This window comes from Nerophis ophidion, linkage group LG26 (genome assembly GCF_033978795.1).
Source record: "Nerophis ophidion isolate RoL-2023_Sa linkage group LG26, RoL_Noph_v1.0, whole genome shotgun sequence".
In the NCBI taxonomy this organism is placed as follows: Eukaryota; Metazoa; Chordata; class Actinopteri; order Syngnathiformes; family Syngnathidae; genus Nerophis; species Nerophis ophidion.
Genome location: NC_084636.1, coordinates 35,950,302 through 35,967,620, shown reverse-complemented (window position 1 = coordinate 35,967,620; position 17,319 = coordinate 35,950,302). Strand labels below are relative to the sequence as shown.

Below are 17,319 nucleotides of genomic sequence, written 5' to 3'. Positions count from 1 at the left end.
GACAAAGTCTGTGAATACTCATGAACATTTGTACACATTGTCATGATGGGGTATTGTGTGTAGAATTTTGAGGACCAAAATTAAATGATTGCATTTTGGCTGTCCCATAATAAAATGTGAGAAAAGTGTGAAGGATGTTTCCCCCTGCGGTGGTCATGAGGTGCACTCAGTGTCCATCTTGTCTCCTCACAGGACTCGGGTCTCAGGTTTCACTACGTGGCGGCGGGCGAGAGGGGCAAACCTCTCATGCTCTTCTTGCACGGCTTCCCTGAGTTCTGGTAGGTGAGCACATGATTGTTTTAGAGTGCAGGAGACTTGGATTCTCTTTGGGGTTCTTGCTCAGCAGGGAAGTCCTTGAGGGCAACAAATCCTGATAGGATAGAGACCCTCATGGATCACAGCGGTTGTCAAGTCCTGTCTGAGTGTGATCTCCACTCAGCAGCCATGATGATTTGTGAGGAGCTCACATTGTGACTCATCACTGCCATCATGGTGTGTGGGCATCACCAGAAGAAAGTCTGGGTTGCTCTTGGCTCTCTGACACATGCACTACACATATTCACTCTGCGTTCTCTGATCATTATTACAACTACTTGGCAGCCAAGTTCAGTATTATGTACTACTGTGTGACTGTGTTATGATGATTATTACAACTACTTGGCAGCCAAGTTCAGTATTATGTACTCCTGTGTGACTGTGTTATGATGATTATTACAACTACTTGGCAGCCAAGTTCAGTATTATGTACTCCTGTGTGACTGTTATGATGATTATTACAACTACTTGGCAGCCAAGTTCAGTATTATGTACTCCTGTGTGACTGTTATGATGATTATTACAACTACTTGGCAGCCAAGTTCAGTATTATGTACTCCTGTGTGACTGTTATGATGATTATTACAACTACTTGGCAGCCAAGTTCAGTATTATGTACTCCTGTGTGACTGTGTTATGATGATTATTACAACTACTTGGCAGCCAAGTTCAGTATTATGTACTCCTGTGTGACTGTGTTATGATGATTATTACAACTACTTGGCAGCCAAGTTCAGTATTATGTACTACTGTGTGACTGTGTTATGATGATTATTACAACTACTTGGCAGCCAAGTTCAGTATTATGTACTCCTGTGTGACTGTGTTATGATCATTATTACAACTACTTGGCAGCCAAGTTCAGTATTATGTACTCCTGTGTGACTGTTATGATGATTATTACAACTACTTGGCAGCCAAGTTCAGTATTATGTACTGCTGTGTGACTGTGTTATGATCATTATTACAACTACTTGGCAGTATTGTGCTGCCTGCACACACCTGATTGATCTTTAAAGACTTGATCAAAGTTCTGTGGTCGCCATGACGATAACCCATCATTGGTGACGCGCAGGTTCTCGTGGCGCCACCAGCTGCGCGAGTTCAAGACCGAGTTCCGCGTGGTCGCCGTCGACATGCGAGGCTACGGCGAGTCGGACCTGCCGCCTGGCGTGGACAACTACCACCCGGACCACCTGGTGACCGACATTAAGGACATGGTGGAGCACCTGGGTGAGGACACACCTCCTCTGTGACTCAGTCAGTCACCCTCACTCTCAGCTTAGACTCATCCATTACTGTAGTCACCCTCACTGTGGAGTCATTACAGTGCACCCTCACTATTGTGTCACCCTCACTGTTGTGTCACCCTCACTATATACTCCCCGTCACTGTTGTGTCACCCTCACTATATACTCCCCGTCACTGTTGTGTCACCCTCACTATATACTCCCCGTCACTGTTGTGTCACCCTCACTATATACTCCCCGTCACTGTTGTGTCACCCTCACTATATACTCCCCGTCACTGTTGTGTCACCCTCACTATATACTCCCCGTCACTGTTGTGTCACCCTCACTATATACTCCCCGTCACTGTAGAGTCACCCTCACTATATACTCCCCGTCACTGTTGTGTCACCCTCACTATATACTCCCCGTCACTGTTGTGTCACCCTCACTATATACTCCCCGTCACTGTTGTGTCACCCTCACTATATACTCCCCGTCACTGTTGTGTCACCCTCACTATATACTCCCCGTCACTGTTGTGTCACCCTCACTATATACTCCCCGTCACTGTTGTGTCACCCTCACTATATACTCCCCGTCACTGTTGTGTCACCCTCACTATATACTCCCCGTCACTGTTGTGTCACCCTCACTATATACTCCCCGTCACTGTTGTGTCACCCTCACTATATACTCCCCGTCACTGTTGTGTCACCCTCACTATATACTCCCCGTCACTGTTGTGTCACCCTCACTATATACTCCCCGTCACTGTTGTGTCACCCTCACTATATACTCCCCGTCACTGTTGTGTCACCCTCACTATATACTCCCCGTCACTGTTGTGTCACCCTCACTATATACTCCCCGTCACTGTTGTGTCACCCTCACTATATACTCCCCGTCACTGTTGTGTCACCCTCACTATATACTCCCCGTCACTGTTGTGTCACCCTCACTATATACTCCCCGTCACTGTTGTGTCACCCTCACTATATACTCCCCGTCACTGTTGTGTCACCCTCACTATATACTCCCCGTCACTGTTGTGTCACCCTCACTATATACTCCCCGTCACTGTTGTGTCACCCTCACTATATACTCCCCGTCACTGTTGTGTCACCCTCACTATATACTCCCCGTCACTGTTGTGTCACCCTCACTATATACTCCCCGTCACTGTTGTGTCACCCTCACTATATACTCCCCGTCACTGTAGAGTCACCCTCACTATATACTCCCCGTCACTGTTGTGTCACCCTCACTATATACTCCCCGTCACTGTTGTGTCACCCTCACTATATACTCCCCGTCACTGTTGTGTCACCCTCACTATATACTCCCCGTCACTGTTGTGTCACCCTCACTATATACTCCCCGTCACTGTTGTGTCACCCTCACTATATACTCCCCGTCACTATTGTGTCACCCTCACTATATACTCCCCGTCACTGTTGTGTCACCCTCACTATATACTCCCCGTCACTGTAGTGTCACCCTCACTATATACTCCCCGTCACTGTAGTGTCACCCTCACTATATACTCCCTGACTGTTGTGTCACCCTCACTATATACTCCCCGTCACTGTAGAGTCACCCTCACTATATACTCCCCGTCACTGTTGTGTCACCTTCACTATATACTCCCCGTCACTGTTGTGTCACCCTCACTATATACTCCCCGTCACTGTTGTGTCACCCTCACTATATACTCCCCGTCACTGTTGTGTCACCCTCACTATATACTCCCCGTCACTGTAGTGTCACCCTCACTATATACTCCCCGTCACTGTTGTCACCCTCACTGTTGTGTCACCCTCACTGTTGTGTCACCCTCACTGTTGTGTCACCCTCACTGTTGTGTCACCCTCACTATTGTGTCACCCTCACTATTGTGTCACCCTCACTGTTGTGTCACCCTCACTGTTGTGTCACCCTCACTGTTGTGTCACCCTCACTATTGTGTCACCCTCACTATTGTGTCACCCTCACTATTGTGTCACCCTCACTATTGTGTCACCCTCACTGTTGTGTCACCCTCACTGTTGTGTCACCCTCACTGTTGTGTCACCCTCACTGTTGTGTCACCCTCACTATTGTGTCACCCTCACTATTGTGTCACCCTCACTATTGTGTCACCCTCACTGTTGTGTCACCCTCACTGTTGTGTCACCCTCACTGTTGTGTCACCCTCACTGTTGTGTCACCCTCACTATTGTGTCACCCTCACTATTGTGTCACCCTCACTGTTGTGTCACCCTCACTGTTGTGTCACCCTCACTGTTGTGTCACCCTCACTATTGTGTCACCCTCACTGTTGTGTCACCCTCACTATTGTGTCACCCTCACTATTGTGTCACCCTCACTGTTGTGTCACCCTCACTGTTGTGTCACCCTCACTGTTGTGTCACCCTCACTGTTGTGTCACCCTCACTGTTGTGTCACCCTCATTGTGTACTCCCCGTCACTGAGAGTCACTGTCATTGTAGTCATTACAGTGCACCATCACTGTAGAGTCACCCTCACTGTTGTGTCACCCTCACTGTTGTGTCACCCTCACTATTGTGTCACCCTCACTATTGTGTCACCCTCACTGTTGTGTCACCCTCACTGTTGTGTCACCCTCACTGTTGTGTCACCCTCATTGTGTACTCCCCGTCACTGAGAGTCACTGTCATTGTAGTCATCACAGTGCACCATCACTGTAGAGTCACCCTCACTGTAGTCACTGTAAAGTCACCGTCCCTGTAGAGTCTCCATCACTGTAGTCACCATGGCGACTACAGTGATGTCATCCATCCAATGTATTCATTGAACATGAACGTGAGTTAAATAAATACATAAAACTATCATCACAATAAAGACATCAACTTATTTCTCTTTTTTCATCTTCCTGCTTTTCCCCCTTCCTTTCTGTCTCTTTATTATATCTCTTTTCCTCCTTCCTTTCTGTCTCTTTTATCTCTTTTCCTCCTTCCTTCCTGTCTCTTTTATCTCTTTTCCTCCTTCCTTTCTGTCTCTTTTTTTTATCTCTTTTCCGCCTTCCTTTCTGTCTTTTTAATCTCTTTTCCTCCTTCCTTCCTGTCTCTTTTTAATCTATTTTCTCATTAATTTTGTCTCTTTTTCTCTTTTCCTCCTTTTCTGTCCATTTTTTGTCTCTGTTCTGCCTTCCTTTCTATTTTTTTCCTCTAACTCCTTCTTTTCTGTTTTTTTAATCTCGTTTCCACCTTCTTTTCTGTCCCTGTTTTATATTTTCCTCCATTTCATTTTTGTTTCTTTTTATCGTTTGTTTCGTTCCTACATTTCCTTCCCTACTTTGTCTTCTTTTTTTTGTTTCCTTCCTGCCTCTTTTCATTCTTTGTTTTCTTTTCATAAAATTCTACCTTTCTTGAATTCCTCTTTTCATCTCTTTTCCTTCTTTTTTATCCTTTCTTTTTGTTCCCTTCCTACCTTTTTGTATTCCTCCTTTTTCTCCTTTCTTTTGTCTTTTCATCCTTCCTTTCCTCTTGTCATCCTTCCGTTTCCCCCCTTACTTTATTTCTCTTCAACATGAATTTCCTTTTGTTTCCTTCCTAACTTTTGTGTATTGCTCCTTACTTTATTGCTCTCTCTCTTCCTCCTTCCTTTACTGCTCTTTTTCTCCTTCCTTTTTTTTGTTTCCTTCTTACCATCTTTGTGTTCCTCCATTCACATTTCTGTTCCTCTGGACTTTGATTTTCTTCATTCCGTTTCTTGTATTCCTCCTTCCTTTTTGTCTCTTTATCTCTCCCCTTCTTTCCTTCCTACTCTATCTCTTTTTCCACATTCTCCCTTTCTTTTTTTTTCAATCTTACCTTTCTTGTATTCTTTGGTTTCTTGTCTCCTTCCTTTTTAATTTATTCTCACCTTTTTTTTTATTCCTCCCTGTTCATCTTTTCTTTCCTTCCTGTCCATTTTCATCTTCCCTTTTTGTTATACTTCTTCTTGTATTCGTCCCTGGTTACTGTCTCTTTTAATCTTTTCTCATTTCTACCTTATTTTCTATTTCTCTCCATTTTTTTTTCTTTCATTCCTCTTTTTCTTGTACTCTTCTCTTTTCCCCCCGTCCCGTCTTGCAGGCTACAACCGCTGCTTCCTGGTGGGTCACGACTGGGGTGGGATGCTGGCCTGGTTGTTTGCCATGGACTATCCAGAGATGGTGACCAAGCTCATCGTCTTAAACTGCCCTCACCCCTCCGTCTACGCAGGTGTGTCCCTTTAAGGACTTTAGCAGGCGTGTGTGTCTGTGTGTGTGTGTGTGTGTGTGTGTGTGTGTGTGTGTGTCTGTGTGTGTGTCTGTGTGTGTCCCTTTAAGGACTTTAGCAGGCGCGTGTGTTTGTTTTTGATTGAATTGATTGAAATTTTCATTAGTAGATTGCACAGTGCAGTACATATTCCGTACAATTGACCACTAAATGGTAACACCCCAATAAGTTTTTCAACTTGTTTAAGTGAGGGTCCATGTTAATCAATTCATGTCTTTAAGGACTTCAGCAGGCATGGCCAAACTAAAAGAAACACAACACTTGATGTTGAAGTGATTATGCCATAATGTACAGTGGAACTATATCTTCTTCCTAAAAAGACTCACTTCTGTCCTTCTGCCAGTTACCAAAAAGTCATAGTAGTCAAGCACACCGTTCGACTTTTACTTCTCACAACTTCATGATGTTCACTCTCATCTTTGATTGGTGCTGGCGTCTCACACATTATACCTTTTATTTTATGGATCATATTTTATTTCTACCGATTTACATCTGTCTGTTGTATTACATCTCTGTTACGTTATCTCTCTCTGTTAGGTTACATCTCTGTGTGTGTATGTGTTGTGAGTAGGTTGTGTGTAGTTAGTCTTGAAGTGAAGTTGTGTGTAGTTAGTATTGAAGTAAAGTTGTGTGTAGTTAGTATTGAAGTAAAGTTGTGTGTACTTAGTATTGAAGTAAAGTTGTGTGTAGTTAGTATTGAAGTAAAGTTGTGTGTAGTTAGTATTGAAGTGAAGTTGTGTGTAGTTAGTATTGAAGTAAAGTTGTGTGTAGTTAGTATTGAAGTAAAGTTGTGTGTAGTTAGTATTGAAGTGAAGTTGTGTGTAGTTAGTATTGAAGTAAAGTTGTGTGTAGTTAGTATTGAAGTAAAGTTGTGTGTAGTTAGTATTGAAGTGAAGTTGTGTGTAGTTAGTATTGAAGTGAAGTTGTGTGTAGTTAGTATTGAAGTAAAGTTGTGTGTAGTTAGTATTGAAGTGAAGTCTATCTTCCTGTTCAGATTATGCCGTGTGTCATCCCAGTCAGATGTGGAAGTGCAGACATTTCTTCTTCTTCCAACTGCCTCGACTCCCTGAACTCATCTTCTCCATCCACGACTTCCAGGTAAGTGTGTACCTGTACATTAGTGTACCTGTATGTGTCCCTGAACTCATCTTCTCCATCCACGACTTCCAGGTAGGTGTGTACCTGTATGTGTGTGTGTGTGTACACACATACAGGTACACATGGGCTCACCCACACCACCGGGTTTACCTCATTGTGGTAAAGATAGTGCTACTGGAGAAAGTGCACCTCCTCTGGCACTTAAATATCTTTTTGCGCAGGTACCCACTTCTGACCATGGTGAACAGTACCTGGACTTACATCTGGTTGAAGTCTTACGGGGACGGGAGCAGGTTTGAATGGACCAGAAGCTCTAAGCTAGAACCCTGCACGGCAGCAGAAGAGGGTATAGGTCGCTAAGAGCTGGGTTGAGTGGAAGCTGTGTTCAGCAGACCCCTGTGTGTTTGAGCAGCCTTATCTAGGGACGGCAATGCTCACTTTAATTGAGGACGGGCCTAGAGAAGGTGGCCTAAAAATTGCCCACTCAATCTCGCCTGGATAGGATACCGCACCTATCGGGCCATTCCATATACCTGCGGTCGAAATAAAACTAGAAAATGGTGCAACTTGAAACTGGCAACATGGAACGTAAGGACTCTCCTGGACTCGTACGGCACTTCTGACAGACCTGACAGGAGAACTGCCTCGGTGGCTGCAGAGCTCAATCACTACAACATTGAGATTGCAGCCCTGAGTGAGACCAGGATCCTGGATGAAGGCTCTCTAACTGAGGAAGGTATGGGCTATACATTCTTCTGGAAAGGCTACCCCTCACCTCAGAAGGACAACAACTGCTGCCAAGACTCATGGAAACACCTGTCGGCATTAGTTAGAGACTAATGACTCTCCGTATCCCCTTGCTCACTTCTCAGTGCTTATGCACCGACCCTGCCATCTGAGAGGGAGGTCAAGGATTCCTTCTACCAGTCACTTGATGAGGCTCTCTGCCAGATCCCCATAAACAGGGTGCCGGCAACCCTCAGCTCCGGAGCCGCATGCAGCTCTTTGCTTACTCTGATGTGGCTCAGCTGCATACTTGCCGACTCCCCCGATTTTTCCGCGAGGTTTCCGGATTTCAGTGTCTCTCCCAGAAATCTCCTGCGGATAATATTCTCAGATTTTCATCCGGTCTACAATATTGAGGCCGTGCCGTGATGACAATTCCTTTAACATCCTCTAGGGCTGTTAGGAGGATGCAGAATGAGTGGTGGAGAAAAGAGGCACATGGAATCCAAACCTTTGTGGATAAAAATGACATGCACAACTTTTACACTGCTGTCCAGAAGACCAACGGCCCAACAAACCGCTGCCTCACTGCCCTGAAAACAGCAGATGGCCTGTCAGCCTTGAAGGACCAACCTTGCATCCTGCTGAGATTTAGCACCCTGTTGAGTCAGGAATCTAATGCAGACCCCACTCTTCTGGATCCACTGCCTACACTTCCCGTCATGCACAATCTGGACGAGCCCCCAACTTTCCTGGAGGTCCGTTCAGCTCAAAAACAACAAATCCCCCGGTGATGATAACATCCCGGCTGAACTACTGAAGTAAGGAGGATACTTCTGCACAAGAGCATTGCACCGGTAGATCACAATGGTCTGGGCTGAAGAGAACGTCCCACATTGTTGTCACTATTTACAAGAACAAGAGTGACAAAGCTGTCTGTGGCAACAGTAGGGCCATTTCACTCCTTGCTGTTGCCGGTTAAGTGATGCCCCAGAGGCTGATTAATAACATTCTGCCTGAATCACAGTGCAGGTCTAGAAAGAGGAGGAGCACAGTGGACATGATTTTCACAGCTAGACAGCTGCAGGACAAATGTAGGGAACAACATCAGGACCTATTCATGGCCTTTGTTTACCTCTCCAAAGCCTTGGACACTGTTCGGAGAGAACTTCTATGGGAAGTCTTCCTCAAGTTTGGCTGTGCCATTAAGTTTGTTAACATCATGATGGAATGACTGCTGGAGTGACCATAGGAGGTCAAGAGTCTGCCTCCTTCCCTGTACACACAGGAGTAAGGCACCAGTGCTTTTCAACATGTTCTTGCTATGTGTTACCAAGATTCTCCACAAGGAGATTGAGGACACCAGCGGTGTGACAGTGGACTTTTGTCCAGATGGCAACCTTTTTAATATCAGGAGGCTTCGGGCTGCCACCAAACTGCAGAGGTAGAGAATTGTTGAGATGCTGTACGCAGATGACTGTGTTCTTGTATCTCACAGACCACCAGTCTCTTCTTGCTTTGATTGATTGATTGAAACTTTTATTAGTAGATTGCACAGTACAGTACATATTCCGTACAATTGACCACTAAATGGTAACACCCCAATACGTTTTTTTCAACTTGTTTAAGTCCACGTTAATCCATTGATGCTGCTGCGGTGAGAGCGTACAGCAGGATGGGACTGACCGTCAACACCAGCAAGACGGAAGTAGTCTGCCAGTGGAGCTCCAACAAGCCATCTACATCACCTCCCTTCACTGTTTCTGGAGAACAAATAGCAAATGTTCCATCCTTCAGATACCTGGGGAGCATTCTTTCTAGTGACAACACTGTTGATAGTGAGGTCCAGAACAGGATCAAGCAGGCAGTGGCAGCTTTTGGGAGACTCAGGCCTCGGGTCTTCCACAACAAGAACCTCCATCTCCACACAAAGGTCTGTGTCCATCAAACTATGTGCCTCACTACCCTCCTCTACAGCTGTGAACCTGGGTCGCCTACAGCCGCCACATCAAGGCCCTAGAGCAGTCCCACATACCGTAACTGCATTAGTGGGGAAAAAACAATTCCATCAATTAACGGGGGGGTTAGCATGCTAACAGGTATCATTAGTCAAGTATTTGATGCCGAGGTGTGTACCTGCAAAAAAGCCAGCATGTTAACAGTAGAATGCTAAAAATTGTGCTATGGGCCGCGCTGTTCTAGCCCTTCCACTTCCTGTTGGTGTCCCAATACTTGTGTCAATTGAAATGAGGATTACATATGGTCACCATCCATGTAAGGCAGCAAGAAGTCCACTTCCTGTCCCTCAGTGTCGTGGCTGACTCAAGGCTGGGTTTTGTTGTTGTTTTCCTCCCACAGGCCCTCAAGGCCCTCTTCACCAGCCGCAGCAGCGGAATGAGCCGGAAGGGAAAGTGTCTGACGGGGGAGGAGCTTGAAGCGTACTTGTATACACTTTCTCAGCCCGGAGCTCTGACTGCCGCACTCAACTACTACAGGAACGTTTTCAGGTACACACTCCATTCTTCTAGCATCTTCTTACACTCCATTCTTCTAGCATCTTCTTACACTCCATTCTTCTAGCATCTTCTTACACTCCATTCTTCTAGCATCTTCTTACACTCCATTCTTCTAGCATCTTCTTACACTCCATTCTTCTAGCATCTTCTTACACTCCATTCTTCTAGCATCTTCTTACACTCCATTCTTCTAGCATCTTCTTACACTCCATTCTTCTAGCATCTTCTTACACTCCATTCTTCTAGCATCTTCTTACACTCCATTCTTCTAGCATCTTCTTACACTCCATTCTTCTAGCATCTTCTTAAACTCCATTCTTCTAGCATCTTCTTACACTCCATTCTTCTAGCATCTTCTTACACTCCATTCTTCTAGCATCTTCTTACACTCCATTCTTCTAGCATCTTCTTACACTCCATTCTTCTAGCATCTTCTTAAACTCCATTCTTCTAGCATCTTCTTACACTCCATTCTTCTAGCATCTTCTTACACTCCATTCTTCTAGCATCTTCTTACACTCCATTCTTCTAGCATCTTCTTACACTCCATTCTTCTAGCATCTTCTTAAACTCCATTCTTCTAGCATCTTCTTACACTCCATTCTTCTAGCATCTTCTTAAACTCCATTCTTCTAGCATCTTCTTACACTCCATTCTTCTAGCATCTTCTTACACTCCATTCTTCTAGCATCTTCTTAAACTCCATTCTTCTAGCATCTTCTTACAGTCCATTCTTCTAGCGTCTACTAGCACAGTAGTTCTCAACCTTTTTTCAGTGATGTACCCCCTGTGAACATGTTTTTAATTCAAGTACCCCCTAATCAGAGCAAAGCATTTTTGGTTGAAAAAAAATGGATGAAGTAAAATACAGCACTATGTCATCAGTTTCTGATTTATTAAATTGTATAACAGTGCAAAATATTGTTCATTTGTAGTGTTTTTTTCTTGAACTATTTGTAAAAAAAGATATAAAAATGAGTAAAAACTTGTCAAAAAATAAATAAGTGATTCAATTATAAATACAGATTTCTCCACATAGAAGTAATCATCAACTTAAAGTGTCCTCTTTGGGGATTGTAATAGAGATCCATCTGGATTCATCAACTTACTTCTAAACATTTCTTCACAAAAAAAGAAATCTTTAACATCAATATTTATGGAACATGTCCACAAAAAAATCTAGCTGTCAACACTGAATATTGCATTTTTTCTCACAGTTTATGAACTCACATTCATATTTTGTTGAAGTATTATTCAATAAATGTATTTATAAAGGATTTTTGAATTGTTGCTATTTTTAGAATATTTGAAAAAAATCTCACGTACCCCTTGGCATACCTTCAAGTACCCCCATTTGAGAACCACTGTACTGGGGTTAGTGGTGTCACAGTCACTAGGAGTCCCTGTTAGGCTTGTTTATGTTGGCCCCTACTAGCTTACGTGGTGTCACAGTCACTAGGGGTCCCTGTTAGGCCTGTTTATGTTGGCCCCTACTAGCTTACGTGGTGTCACAGTCACTAGAGGTCCCTGATAGGCCTGTTTATGTTGGCCCCTACTAGCGTACGTGGTGTCACAGTCACTAGAGGTCCCTGATACGCCTGTTTATGTTGGCCCCTACTAGCTTACGTGGTGTCACAGTCACTAGGGGTCCCTGTTAGGCCTGTTTATGTTGGCCCCTACTAGCTTACGTGGTGTCACAGTCACTAGGGGTCCCTGATACGCCTGTTTATGTTGGCCCCTACTAGCGTACGTGGTGTCACAGTCACTAGAGGTCCCTGTTAGGCCTGTTTATGTTGGCCCTTACTAGCTTACATGGTGTCACAGTCACTAGAGGTCCCTGATAGGCCTGTTTATGTTGGCCCCTACTAGCTTACGTGGTGTCACAGTCACTAGGGGTCCCTGATACTCCTGTTTATGTTGGCCCCTACTAGCTTACGTGGTGCCACAGTCACTAGGGGTCCCTGATACGCCTGTTTATGTTGGCCCCTACTAGCTTACGTGGTGTCACAGTCACTAGGGGTCCCTGATACACCTGTTTATGTTGGCCCCTACTAGCTTACGTGGTGCCACAGTCACTAGGGGTCCCTGATACGCCTGTTTATGTTGGCCCCTACTAGCTTACGTGGTGTCACAGTCACTAGGGGTCCCTGATAGGCCTGTTTATGTTGGCCCCTACTAGCTTACGTGGTGTCACAGTCACTAGAGGTCCCTGATACGCCTGTTTATGTTGGCCCCTACTAGCTTACGTGGTGCCACAGTCACTAGAGGTCCCTGATACGCCTGTTTATGTTGGCCCCTACTAGCTTACGTGGTGTCACAGTCACTAGGGGTCCCTGATACGCCTGTTTATGTTGGCCCCTACTAGCTTACGTGGTGCCACAGTCACTTGAAGTCCCTGATACGCCTGTTTATGTTCGCCCCTACTAGCTTACGTGGTGCCACAGCCACTAGGAGTCCCTGATAGGCCTGTTTATGTTGGCCCCTACTAGCTTACATGGTGTCACAGTCACTAGAGGTCCCTGATACTCCTGTTTATGTTGGCCCCTACTAGCTTACGTGGTGCCACAGTCACTAGGGGTCCCTGATAGGCCTGTTTATGTTGGCCCCTACTAGCTTACATGGTGTCACAGTCACTAGAGGTCCCTGATAGGCCTGTTGGCCCCTACAAGCTTACGTGGTGCCACAGTCACTTGAAGTCCCTGATACGCCTGTTTATGTTGGCCCCTACTAGCTTACGTGGTGCCACAGTCACTAGGGGTCCCTGATACTCCTGTTTATGTTGGCCCCTACTAGCTTACATGGTGTCACAGTCACTAGAGGTCCCTGATAGGCCTGTTGGCCCCTACAAGCTTACGTGGTGCCACAGTCACTTGAAGTCCCTGGTACGCCTGTTTATGTTGGCCCCTACTAGCTTACGTGGTGTCACAGTCACTAGGGGTCCCTGATAGGCCTGTTTATGTTGGCCCCTACTAGCTTACGTGGTGCCACAGTCACTAGAGGTCCCTGATACGCCTGTTTATGTTGGCCCCTACTAGCTTACGTGGTGTCACAGTCACTAGGGGTCCCTGATACGCCTGTTTATGTTGGCCCCTACTAGCTTACGTGGTGCCACAGTCACTTGAAGTCCCTGATACGCCTGTTTATGTTCGCCCCTACTAGCTTACGTGGTGCCACAGCCACTAGGAGTCCCTGATAGGCCTGTTTATGTTGGCCCCTACTAGCTTACATGGTGTCACAGTCACTAGAGGTCCCTGATACTCCTGTTTATGTTGGCCCCTACTAGCTTACGTGGTGCCACAGTCACTAGGGGTCCCTGATAGGCCTGTTTATGTTGGCCCCTACTAGCTTACATGGTGTCACAGTCACTAGAGGTCCCTGATAGGCCTGTTGGCCCCTACAAGCTTACGTGGTGCCACAGTCACTTGAAGTCCCTGTTAGGCCTGTTTATGTTGGCCCCTACTAGCTTACATGGTGTCACAGTCACTAGAGGTCCCTGATACTCCTGTTTATGTTGGCCCCTACTAGCTTACGTGGTGCCACAGTCACTTGAAGTCCCTGATACGCCTGTTTATGTTGGCCCCTACTAGCTTACGTGGTGCCACAGTCACTAGGGGTCCCTGATAGGCCTGTTTATGTTGGCCCCTACTAGCTTACATGGTGTCACAGTCACTAGAGGTCCCTGATAGGCCTGTTGGCCCCTACAAGCTTACGTGGTGCCACAGTCACTTGAAGTCCCTGGTACGCCTGTTTATGTTGGCCCGTACTAACGTACTGTATGTGGTGTCACAGTCACTAGGGGTCCCTGATAGGCCTGTTTATGTTGGCCCCTACTAGCGTACGTGGTGTCACAGTCACCAGAGGTTCCTGATACGCCTGTTTATGTTGGCCCCTACTAGCATACGTGGTGTCACAGTCACTAGAGGTCCCTGATACTCCTGTTTATTTTGGCCCCTACTAGCTTACGTGGTGCCACAGTCACTAGGGGTCCCTGATAGGCCTGTTTATGTTGGCCCCTACTAGCTTACATGGTGTCACAGTCACTAGAGGTCCCTGATAGGCCTGTTGGCCCCTACAAGCTTACGTGGTGCCACAGTCACTTGAAGTCCCTGTTAGGCCTGTTTATGTTGGCCCCTACTAGCATACGTGGTGTCACAGTCACTAGAGGTCCCTGATACTCCTGTTTATGTTGGCCCCTACTAGCTTACGTGGTGCCACAGTCACTAGGGGTCCCTGATAGGCCTGTTTATGTTGGCCCCTACTAGCTTACATGGTGTCACAGTCACTAGAGGTCCCTGATAGGCCTGTTGGCCCCTACAAGCTTACGTGGTGCCACAGTCACTTGAAGTCCCTGTTAGGCCTGTTTATGTTGGCCCCTACTAGCTTACATGGTGTCACAGTCACTAGAGGTCCCTGATACTCCTGTTTATGTTGGCCCCTACTAGCTTACGTGGTGCCACAGTCACTAGGGGTCCCTGATAGGCCTGTTTATGTTGGCCCCTACTAGCTTACATGGTGTCACAGTCACTAGAGGTCCCTGATAGGCCTGTTGGCCCCTACAAGCTTACGTGGTGCCACAGTCACTTGAAGTCCCTGGTACGCCTGTTTATGTTGGCCCGTACTAACGTACTGTATGTGGTGTCACAGTCACTAGGGGTCCCTGATAGGCCTGTTTATGTTGGCCCCTACTAGCGTACGTGGTGTCACAGTCACCAGAGGTTCCTGATACGCCTGTTTATGTTGGCCCCTACTAGCATACGTGGTGTCACAGTCACTAGAGGTCCCTGATACTCCTGTTTATGTTGGCCCCTACTAGCTTACGTGGTGCCACAGTCACTAGGGGTCCCTGATAGGCCTGTTTATGTTGGCCCCTACTAGCTTACATGGTGTCACAGTCACTAGAGGTCCCTGATAGGCCTGTTGGCCCCTACAAGCTTACGTGGTGCCACAGTCACTTGAAGTCCCTGGTACGCCTGTTTATGTTGGCCCGTACTAACGTACTGTATGTGGTGTCACAGTCACTAGGGGTCTCTGATAAGCCTGTTTATGTTGGCCCCTACTAACGTATGTAATGTCACAGTCACTAGGGGTCCCTGATACGCCTTTTTATGTTGGCCCCTACTAGCATACGTGGTGTCACAGTCACTTGAAGTCCCTGATACTCCTGTTTATGTTGGCCCCTACTAGCATACGTGGTGTCACAGTCACTTGAAGTCCCTGATACTCCTGTTTATGTTGGCCCCTACTAGCGTACGTGGTGTCACAGTCACCAGAGGTCCCTGATACGCCTGTTTATGTTGGCCCCTACTAGCCTACCTGGTGTCACAGTCATTAGGGGTCCCTGATCGGCCTGTTTATGTTGGCCCCTACTAGTTTACGTGGTGCCACAGTCACTAGGGGTCCCTGATAGGCCTGTTTATGTTGGCCCCTACTAGCTTACGTGGTGTCACAGTCACTAGGGGTCCCTGATAGGCCTGTTTATGTTGGCCCCTACTAGCATACGTGGTGTCACAGTCACTTGAAGTCCCTGATACTCCTGTTTATGTTGGCCCCTACTAGCTTACGTGGTGCCACAGTCACTAGGGGTCCCTGATAGGTGTTTTTTGCGAGGTAATGATGGGGTGCTTGTGTTGCAGCTCTCTCCCGCTAAGACGGCGCTACGTTCGATCCCCGGTGCTGCTGCTGTGGGGCGAGCGCGACGCTTTCCTAGAGCAGGAAATGGCGGAGGCGTGTCGCCTGTACATCAAGAACCACTTCCGGCTCAACGTCATTTCCGGGGCGAGCCACTGGCTGCAGCAGGACCAGCCTGACATCGTCAACACGCTCATGTGGACGTTCCTCAAGGAGGGCGAGGGCCGCAAGGGCCACAGGAACTGAGGTGGCGGGATCCAAGCACACTTCAGACACGGTGAACGCTTCCATTTTTGATCACTTCTCACTTCCTGTCTCACCAGGCCACGCCCCCTTTTTCAGGTCTTTTCTTTCATTGTTTTCTATCTCCCTCACATGGAAGTAGAACATTTTGATTTTTATAAATAAACACACTTGCTGTTTGACAACCCTTCCTCTTTCTCTGCGAAGGAATCACATCAAACGCCAGATGTTAGAAGTTATAAATAAGATTGTTTAAAACAAGGATACAAATGTGAAGTTATAAATAAGATTGTTTAAAACAAGGATACAAATGTGAAGTTATAAATAAATACTTCAAAACAAACATGCAAATAGATGTTAAGTTATAGATAGGACTGTTTGAAAGATGGCCATATAAGGAGTTGTGGTGTCATGTCTGCTCCTGGACTTCATCCTCAGTTTGAATCCACACCTTAAAGGTGAATTGTGACAAGAAAAAGGTTGCAATGTTGACTCTAATAACACAGCTGACATAGCTCCAAAAATCTATATTAGATCTTATAATATGATAAATATATTATGCATGTTTTTTAGTGGGAGGTTTTGTTTTTTTAAATGTCATTGTCCAAAAAATAATAATGTATCAAAATCAATGATGAACCTATTTAAGGCTCCAATGACTTCACATCAAATATTAGACTTTGAACATTTTCTGGAGGAAAATATTGCATATTTTGTGTTTATCTTATTAAAAAGGGTTTTGACAGAAGGGACATAAAATGTCACAAATAATGAACTACATGTCAATGGATAGATCTGATGGGATCTATAATATTCAAGGGGGGACTGAAATAATATCAAATACTGTCTTATTTTTAACACTAATGACTGAAAACCTTTTTATAGCTCCAAGACCTTTTAAATCCGATGTTTTTTTTCTTAATCTGTCATTGTCCAAAAAATAATAATGAATCAAAAACAATGTTTTGAATTATTGATCTATTTAAGGCTGAAAATTGTTTTGGGAAAAATATTGCATATTTAGTCTTTTTGCCATTAAAAAAAAATGTTTTCTGTAGGGCAATTGACACTGGAGGCGTGTGTGTGTGTGTGTGTGTGTGTGTGTGTGTGTGTGTGTATCATCAGTGCAGGTCATGTCATGCAGTGAGTCTAGAGGGGGAGGTGTGATCCAGGATCATCATATCCAGGTCTAGCTGTACAAGACTAGACTCATTTCTCTTTTCTTTACACTCAAAACAAAATTATTGCTTTTGTGATTAAAACCATATTTTTCTTACA

At 45.6% G+C, this 17,319-nt stretch overlaps 1 protein-coding gene across 2 annotated transcripts in view; it reads left to right on the top strand.

Moving 5' to 3' along the window:
• Positions 1-17,319, top strand: part of ephx4 (epoxide hydrolase 4) — a 27,035-nt gene extending 9,716 nt beyond the window's left edge. For both annotated transcript variants that reach the window (XM_061888182.1, XM_061888183.1), the window contains 6 exons: positions 193-278; positions 1,391-1,548; positions 5,645-5,773; positions 6,825-6,928; positions 10,013-10,161; positions 15,804-17,319. In XM_061888182.1, coding sequence (XP_061744166.1) covers positions 193-278; positions 1,391-1,548; positions 5,645-5,773; positions 6,825-6,928; positions 10,013-10,161; positions 15,804-16,044 — 867 coding nt within the window. In that variant the 3' untranslated portion in view covers positions 16,045-17,319. The remainder of the gene's footprint in view (positions 1-192; positions 279-1,390; positions 1,549-5,644; positions 5,774-6,824; positions 6,929-10,012; positions 10,162-15,803) is intronic.